At 37.1% G+C, this 8677-nt stretch overlaps 5 protein-coding genes across 5 annotated transcripts; 1 reads left to right on the forward strand and 4 right to left on the reverse strand.

Moving 5' to 3' along the window:
* Positions 1-1691: 1691 nt before the first annotated feature.
* RHIMIDRAFT_261866 (uncharacterized protein) lies at positions 1692-3249 on the reverse strand. Its single transcript, XM_023611574.1, has 7 exons — positions 3155-3249; positions 3020-3105; positions 2929-2961; positions 2755-2875; positions 2240-2699; positions 2120-2185; positions 1692-2067 (listed from the first exon to the last, which is right to left on the reverse strand). Exons 1-7 carry the CDS (start codon positions 3214-3216, stop codon positions 1750-1752), a joined length of 1146 nt encoding a protein of 381 aa, XP_023463325.1. The 5' UTR covers positions 3217-3249; the 3' UTR covers positions 1692-1749.
* Positions 3250-3793: 544 nt separating this feature from the next.
* RHIMIDRAFT_43780 (concanavalin A-like lectin/glucanase) lies at positions 3794-5047 on the reverse strand. Its single transcript, XM_023615246.1, has 6 exons — positions 4716-5047; positions 4464-4662; positions 4304-4408; positions 4154-4246; positions 4035-4107; positions 3794-3978 (listed from the first exon to the last, which is right to left on the reverse strand). The coding sequence occupies exons 1-6, from the start codon at positions 4954-4956 to the stop codon at positions 3892-3894; spliced, it is 798 nt and encodes a 265-aa protein (XP_023463326.1). The 5' UTR covers positions 4957-5047; the 3' UTR covers positions 3794-3891.
* Positions 5048-5162: 115 nt separating this feature from the next.
* RHIMIDRAFT_240294 (uncharacterized protein) lies at positions 5163-5427 on the reverse strand (the record flags this gene model as incomplete). The annotated part of the gene is made up of 2 exons (XM_023609345.1): positions 5163-5304; positions 5360-5427. The coding sequence occupies 2 exons, from the start codon at positions 5425-5427 to the stop codon at positions 5163-5165; spliced, it is 210 nt and encodes a 69-aa protein (XP_023463327.1).
* A 627-nt stretch (positions 5428-6054) lies between these two features.
* Positions 6055-6612, reverse strand: RHIMIDRAFT_261873 (uncharacterized protein). The gene is made up of 3 exons (XM_023611575.1): positions 6329-6612; positions 6167-6266; positions 6055-6115 (listed from the first exon to the last, which is right to left on the reverse strand). Exons 1-3 carry the CDS (start codon positions 6422-6424, stop codon positions 6075-6077), a joined length of 237 nt encoding a protein of 78 aa, XP_023463328.1. The 5' UTR covers positions 6425-6612; the 3' UTR covers positions 6055-6074.
* Positions 6613-6742: 130 nt separating this feature from the next.
* On the forward strand, positions 6743-7199 carry RHIMIDRAFT_261875 (uncharacterized protein). The gene has a single exon (XM_023611576.1). It carries the CDS (start codon positions 6987-6989, stop codon positions 7164-7166), a length of 180 nt encoding a protein of 59 aa, XP_023463329.1. The 5' UTR covers positions 6743-6986; the 3' UTR covers positions 7167-7199.
* The last annotated feature ends 1478 nt before the right edge of the window (positions 7200-8677 follow it).

Below are 8677 nucleotides of genomic sequence, written 5' to 3' on the forward strand. Positions count from 1 at the left end.
GTCATATTGCTCATATGTAAGTGTATGCTCTTCAGATCGATGGTTTTCATATCTACCCCTTTGTATATTTTGACAAGCAAGCAGAACCATGAATTTGTTGCTGCGGATACTGATACTGATATCCGCTGTTTCTAAGCGTGCATGTATCACATACACAAGCCAAGATAAGGTTTGATTTTTTTTAAAAGCTCATGTTTGAGAAAGTTTTAAGCACAGGATGTAAATAGTGATCGTTTGCATATTCTCAATAGAGTTTGGTTAAATAATCTTTTATTAAACCCAATTGGGCATGCAGTATTTTTTATGCAAGCTCAACAAAGCGGGGATGGGAATACTGGTGGTGGAAGGGGGAAGCATACAATCTAACGGGAATGAGTAGAGGGAATAATCATTATTGATGTGTTTGATATGAACCATTGTAAAAACTTGAGTATAATCTTACAGCAGAGCATACATTCTACTTTCTTCTATCGCGTCTGATGATAAATAATCATATTGACCACACTAAATTATGCTGACAACATTGGTATTCCCTATAAAACTTTCACTCAAACCTAATTTAAAAATCTTTCTCTCTTCTTTTTATAAAGAATTAATTTGCAATATATTGACTTATTGCTTTTTTCAATAGCAACGCTGAATATAACAGTTTCTTTGTACAAGATAGCGTCCTCCTGCAGTGCTTTTTTTTTTTTTACAAATCAAACAAGGCGCTTTTAGATACTTTTAATCTTATGAAGACTAAAGCGACTATACTTGAGATATTTGTGAGACTCAAATTATCCGAGACAACTCTTCATTGGTCTGTGAAAAGTGAGTACAGTTTATTGAGACTAATCCCAAGAGTGCCCTTGAATGGGTGAACAAATGAAATATGGCCGATATTGACTTTAGAAAAAGTTGGTTATTTTAAAAGTACAAGTTGCTCTGTATCAGGGTCTCGCTTTGGAAGTCTTCAAAGGTTATTTCTGCTTTGCGGACCTCAAGATGTTCTCTTAAACGGAACCATAGTAACTAATATGGAAATAATTTGTTAATTGATGGATGCTCCTTGAAACGGCTGTTGAAGGGTTTCATTGTATTAGCCAACGGAAGGATTATACTTGGTAGCTACAGCGAGCGATACTATCGCCCGAAACAAGGGGGAATCACGGCATCTATCGCCGAAGAGTCAGTGAACCAAGTAGGGATATCCCCACGGTCATTGAGGGCCGGCTTCAAGACTTTTCCATGACCGATTTGCCATGTCAGGCAAGTGTCACTAATGACCTAATGCTTCTAATAAATTGACGGAAAGTGTCAAGGAAATGTAAGTTGCTCCGTCATGGTCATTATGTTGTTGACACAGAGCTTAGCTTGTTCCTGTTTCGGGTATATCTTTCAAACAGCAGTACTACATCAACTTACCCCTTGCTGAGATACAGAGAGATGGAATGTCAATGTATTACAACAAGTTTTACTATGAGCAATAACGACGTCAACAAGGACCTTATAAACTTGGTTCAAGAAATGGAAACCAATGTTTATCAAAAACTTGAAATTGACAATGTTGCAATAAATCTTATATTGTCTTTGCCTTCAAACATCATGGATAATACAAAACTAGGAAAAAGGATTCTAATGAGAAATAGCTTGAGATTGATAATATAAGAATAGTTGAACAGTGTTTGAAAAAGAGAGAAATAATTCATTCAAGTATTAAATAATATTTATTGATTTAAGTTATGTATTGTCTAAATACTTTTTTTTTTACCATAAAAACTTCAAGTCTACGCCGTTTTGATCTTCCATGTCTTTATCAATCTCTTTTTCAGCGTAAGCAGCCAGTGCTCTACGCCAATGAACAGCATATGCTTCATCGTCGCAGTAAATAAACATCTTTCCTTCTAACCCTTCAGCATCATCAAAATGAATATCTTCATCACCCACCGTGGCCTTTAAACGGTCAAATTGAAGCATAATTCCTGTCTTTCGAGCGATACCCACGTTTTCGCAGTCGTCTAGTGTAGGTTTCTTGACGGACTGTAATGGTAATAAGGATATTTTATGAAGTGGGTCCTTTGTTAACTATAAAACTAAAAGTAAGGAAAAGAGGAATGAATGTGTATAAACAATATACCTTGTATGTAAAGTCATAAAGAATTAACTGATGGTTATCCATAGTTACCCAATACCGTTTCCATATCTTTATAGATGTATGAGAACACTGATGTTGTATTATATGTGCATATGTGCTTACCGGATGAGCCACACCTCGGGTATAGATTGTAAGATAGTCTCCACCTTGACAGTGTTGTTGAGATGCCATGACAAGGTTGGAATCTTGAGTGATGTCACTACTTTGTGCGCTTTCACAAGTCAGTTCTGAATAGTTTTCTGTAAGTGTATAGGCCCAAGGAAACTTTTGAACCGTCGGAGGCAGTTCCTCGACGATCTTGACATCTACAACGAGCTCGATATTAAACCACTTGAATAACCCAGGTCGGCGGTCGTTTATCTTGGTCAACTTGAACCGCGTGATGCCATGGTTCTTGATGTCTTGTTTATGCTCAAACGTGAGCACGGCATAACCTGTGTCAGGTAACTCAGTCTTTTGTGTGATTGGCCAGATTCCGATCTTGGCTAATCCATCTCGAAGTCGTGTATTAGAGTACCGTGCGGCAACGGCAAAAGTCAAAGAAAAGGGTTCCTGCACTTCTCTACATATAAAGATATAAATATACAAATAATGTCAAAAGAAGAGGCTTAGCTTACAGTCTCATTGCATCTTCTTGAGGTCGATCTGCGCTCAAGTTTTTACCAATCTTTCGTAGGCTACCTCGATGAATAGCGTGTTGTAGACCATTATGATATACAGTCAACTCATAATTACAGTCTAAAAGTATTATAACCCAACATAAGAGAAATGAGAAAAGCAATGTTACTTACCACGCTCAGATCCTACATTGATGATCTGCATCACTATTGAACAAGTATCTTTGTCAATATGTGTGTTTTCTTTAGGAAGCAAAAAACATACCTCTGCAATGCATAATTCTCTTTGGAGCCACAAAGATCTTTTTGCCTAATCTCCCAACTGATTGTGATTGTTCTTTTATTTGACTCCTAATAGAAAATATTAGATCAATGAAGCTTTTCTTACAAAATAACTTACTTGATAAACGAATAATGATCGCCAGCCGATCCATACAAAAAGTTCTTATCATCAATTGTCATCGTTCTTTCATCTTCTTCGTCTTCTTCGTCTTCTTCGAGCGTAAGGTCACTGTGAGCAATTTGTAAATGGGGGAGGTGATTCTGCAGGTTAGACTGCAGACGAATCATATTCTCGGTTGCCGATTGATACTTTTTGGACATCATTGCTCCAAAATTTTGCATAGGTGGCGACGACAGTAGCTTTTGGACGGGCTGACCTATCCATGTCGTGGTTCGCTTGAGATGCATCTGACCCTTACTAAATGCACGTGTCATCTTTTGCGATGCACGAGGATGTTTGGGCAGTGGAGGCAGGGGACGATCTTCAATGCTGCTCAGATTAGGGCATGTTTGGCTCTTTTTTGCTTGTCTGGGAGGCTTTGTTTCATCCAGTTGAACAAGAGGGGTTACCTTTTGAGACGTGTGTCTTCTAAAGGGTCCCCACATAAGGTTGTCGTTAGGTCGAATGTACATTTGCACAAAGAAAAAGAAAAAGTGAGAGAATGAAGGGAGGCCCCCTTCTTTTCGAAAAGATTCTTAAAGATGCAAAACATTTTTGAGTATTTGGTCGGTTTTCTTATTTTAGATATACAAAGGGGGCGAATGTTGCCGCGCGCGGGCGGACGACAGAATAGATACATGCGTGTTATGATGAATATATGCAAGTTTTATTAAATATTTTCTTTCTTTCCTTGTCTAATGAATGATGATATTGTATTCCGGATTGCATTCAATCTCGACGCTTTTGATGGTGGCAGTAATTTCATTACCAAGTCCATTCCACTAAGGGAGGAGGGGTGGATTAGAGTTGATGAAAGAAATTAAAAAATTTCCCTTACCTCAATAGGCCCATGAGCCCAATCGGCTGTACCACTTTGTCTACTTCCGTCCCATAAGCCTATTTGGACACGGCTATAAAGAATTTAGATATTTAGTTTCAAAAAATCAATATACTTACGCTGGGGATGTAGGATATTCTCCATTGGCTTCTTGTCGACTTTTGATTCTAATGACGTTACCATTAACAGACCATTTGATGTGTTCTGGAGACCTTTTGAGAGCATTGTGTGAATTTATGAAAGGGAGAGATGCTTTCTTTATATGTTACCAATCAATTTCATAAGTATGGAACTGCGATGATATAGAGCCATCTACTTCATGTTCGCCTCCATTCTTTCCATAGACAATATTTTTACCCCAAAAATAGTTGGTTCTAATAAATACCTTCATTATGATGTTGCATATATGAAATCAAAAGAACAACTTACTGCACTTGCTCGTTTAAGCCGTTTCCTTTACCCAGTAACTCATAGTCGATTTCATCCTTATCGTCAGCAATTAAGATCATCGCAGTGACCGCTCCTCCTACCTTTGCTGACTTGAGAGTGACAGAGAACCGACCGTATAGCATGTAGGTTGATGCGTTGAATGTGGCACCTTCTCCTTCAGCATCATTATACGCAAGCCCTAAAGTCAAACAAATCAGAAAGTCTATTATACATGTATATAAAAACACGTACTATTTGGTGAACTAGTATCAATCAGTCTATTGAACCTCTCAGGACGCAACAACTTAAGCTTCAACCCCTCTGGCGTCACCTCCCATGTTCTAGTTGCACCTCTGACCTCAGTCCATCCATCAATTGACTTTGTGAAATCCGTATGATAGCTTCTACAAGTGGGCTTTTCGTCACGACTGCTGATAATTCCTGCCTGAACGGACAATGCAAGAGCATAAACTAAAAGACTGAAGATCAGCATGAATTAATTAAAGATAAATACGAGAGAGAGAAAGAAAGGAAAAGGAGAAATCATTCCCTTTTATACTTTTTCATATAAAGACATGGACAAGGAGAAAGAGAGAGGAGAATGTGAAATATCCAGGTAATAAAAACATCTCATACTCCTTTCTAGTATATTACTGTTGTTGTTAAATTGTTCCAAAATCTACATTATTTATTAGCAGTTTAGTTATCTTCAGGGACAGTCCAGTATTTTCCAGCAATGGGAATCTTGCTCAAGAGATCCTTCTTTACTAAGGGAACATCAGAACCGAAGAGAAGAACAGCAGAACCAGCAGCAGCACCCCAGGTAGCAAGACTAGGAGCACTATGTATAAAACGATCAGTTTATACATGTATTTCTTTTCTAATTGTGTAATTACACTTTAATGAGCTTTTCGGGTGTAATGAAAGAGAAGTAGGGATTGGTGACGATTTTGGAAACAGGCATTTTGTAAAGACGGTTAAAGAAAAAAAAAGTGTTCTTTACAACCCCTAGCTTGGGTAATGTGGGGTGTGTATAAACGGAAAATAGCCCGTGAAAAAGCACTCACTTAAATCACCCCAGAAATTTTTGATTGGATAAGATAATGATGACGTTAGTACTTTCTTTTCGAATACTTACAAGTGCAAAGGGTCAGACTAGTGGCTTGATAGTGCTGGTTAAAGCACCCTAATAAATGCAGTATTCCTTGATTCAATATTACAGTTATTATTAACATAATCTGCAAGAATCGATCGAATGTTCAATGCTGTGTTGACGCCTCGGTTCCAGACCTATCATTGGATGGAGTTGACAGTATTAAAATAGAATAATCAGTACCTAACTAGTTGTAACTAAGCAAGAGTAACTTACTAAGTTTCTACTATAAGCATTACCAGCTGGACACTGTTTGCAAAGTCCCAACGGGTATACAATGGGGACATAGCCTAATTTGTAATTGATTAGGTTAGAACATAAACTTTAAGCGTTCGAAGTTTGGCAGATATACCTGTTTGTGTTTTATCGAGAGACTGGATCAATCAATAATGTTATTGTTATCATTTACACAACATTTAACACGATTTTTCACTGTACTCTGTCTAATCATCTTTTTTCTAAAAAGAATTAAATCGAGACCAATATCTTGTACAGCTATGTATATAAATAATACTTGTATACTTGTGATTGTAGTTAAATCCTCTTTCAGGCACAGTAATATCCTCTAAATCGTTTTTGCAATGGCTGCAAACTTTTGACGTCCTGTATTCATCAACTAGTATCACTATCCCTTTTTTTGATAAATGTCTGCGTAATTTCTATTGCCTGTATTAGATATAATTGCATATTTTTGTAAATTCATTTTACCTTAGAGGGTGTAGGAGTAAATGAACGCATAGAGCTTAGAAGGCTTACGTCGCATATGCAAAAATGACTCTCTTATGGTGTTGACCTTGAAATCCAACATTCCTATGATATAGCTGCCTCTCTTTTTTTTTCGTTCTCTGCTTGTACTTGAGTGGCATAGACTGTATGACTCGTTTTGTAAGGTTCTTTGGTATAGAGCGTTCGTAATGTGATCTAATGTTTGTTGTCTATTGCTATATAAATATCCTCTCCTTTCAAGATGCTCAAACCCTTTCATGAAAGAAAAAATACTAATGATAATAATAGCCTAAGTAAGAATATTATAAAGATAGAAAACGATTTATAAAACTTACTGAACATAAGATATTGATATGGTTTGTATGTCGGATAGAACATTTGCACCAATTAGGTCACCATTAAGCTTCAGAATGAGCATAATCATCTTATTGGAAGCCTTAATGATATCTCTTTTTTACCTTTATCGGATAATACGAAGGAAGCCATATTACAAAAGTTGCGTGAAGGTTATGGTATAGGAGACACAAGAACTGCAGTTCGACGCCATTTTAATGAAAAGATAAGAGATCATTTTCCTGAAGCTGCTAGTTCGCCATCCTCTTCAGTATATGTTGTACACCGTAATCAGTTTGTCCATTCGGAAGATGTTTACAACATATATAAAAAACGTTCAAGAGCTATCATATAAAAAACACAATGAACAGAAAGAATCGACCAAGCTCTGGCTGAAAGATCTTCAGCAACAACGAGGTTACTTTACCTATATTGCTCAAGGTTTCGAACAGAGTTATACATTCGGCTTTGTTTCTCCATGGCAAAGGTAACAACTAGTTCGAGCTGAATCATTTTGCCTGGAATTCATGCATTGATCTGCTGCTTACCAACAACAAACTTTCACCAATACGGAAACTAGCAACTATATTGAGAGTTGACACAACCAATTGAAGACAAACTACTTACAAAGAAAGATGAATAGAAGACTGGATCGATAAATATTTATCTTGATTGATGGCGTTCATACCGATTTTATGCACAATACCGCAAGGATGGCCGCTGATACTGGATGTTTGAGTTCAAAGACTAGAGAGGTAAGAAAGAGGACAATTGCAATGTAATGAAGATGATGATGCGATGTCACCCACTCACTTTTGAAGTCAACGACCAGTGACACTGTGTCATGACTGACTGGTTTCAAATCATTTTTTGAACAGTAAAAATACTGCCTTGTTTTTGGTTCTCTGAGGAGAATTATTCATTGACTCAACAATAAATCCTTTATATATTTTTATAAAGTAATTCTGATTGTGGTATAACATTTATATTACCTGTCAGAGCATTTTCAAACCCTTACTTTTATTTGTCTTTTATTACTCAATTACTTATTTGATCTATTAAAGATCTGGTGGTCACCACAAAGTGAACCCTTAACGCCAAATTTATACATATCAACCAAACCAAACCTACACTATTCTACAGCGGCAGAAGAAATTAGCGAACTAGCGTTAGAAGATATGATACAGAAAGTGCACATCAATGGAGAGGTTTGCTACAATGTCAAGTCTTTCACAGCGGAAGCTGTATACAATATCTCAACTGGGCAAGGAATGATGATTGCTTGTAGTCGTATAGACTTTCAATGAAATAGGCATGCCTGTAAGCATATGCGTTTGGCCCATCGCTTCGACAAACCTGTGCGGTTTACATCCAAGGTGGATTGTCACTGTAATTATAGAAGAAACACTACAGTGTACTTACGATATTATCTAGAAGTTGACTCTAGTTTGGGAATTCATACTATGACTAATACTTATCCAAAATACTGTGGAGAATGATCATAGTGAAGCAGTTACTGAAGCTCTGACGTGTTTCAAGCAGAAGTGTCATCAGAAGCTGAAAGTAGAGCGGATAGGTTGTTGACAAATTTCACAAATGTATGCAGACAAGCTTTAGAAAGTCATATAAATTTGACTTCTGCAAATAGTAACAGAGTGTCACAAATAGATAGTGAACTAAAATGGTTATTGTCTGTTAATGAAGAGATGCAGCTTCCATCAAACATCAATGTGCAAACACGAAGAAGTTGTATAAAATAAAAGATATCGTTTTTCTTATTTCTAAAGCATACAAGTCAGCCATTCTAAGGTTTAAACTTCAGAAGGGGGAGGGGTAAAATAAGTAAAGTGACTACACGATGGCGCCCTCACCACCCAAAGGTTCCTCCTCTCGTCAACGGGAGGCGCCTTGATAAAATCTTGTAACCTGATTCAGTATATGAAAGCAGGATTAAACGAATGCTAATGGCTAGATTGATATTCCTTTGACAGACTGTGTTATT

This window comes from Rhizopus microsporus (assembly GCF_002708625.1).
Source record: "Rhizopus microsporus ATCC 52813 unplaced genomic scaffold scaffold_16, whole genome shotgun sequence".
NCBI lineage: Eukaryota > Fungi > Mucoromycota > Mucoromycetes > Mucorales > Rhizopodaceae > Rhizopus > Rhizopus microsporus.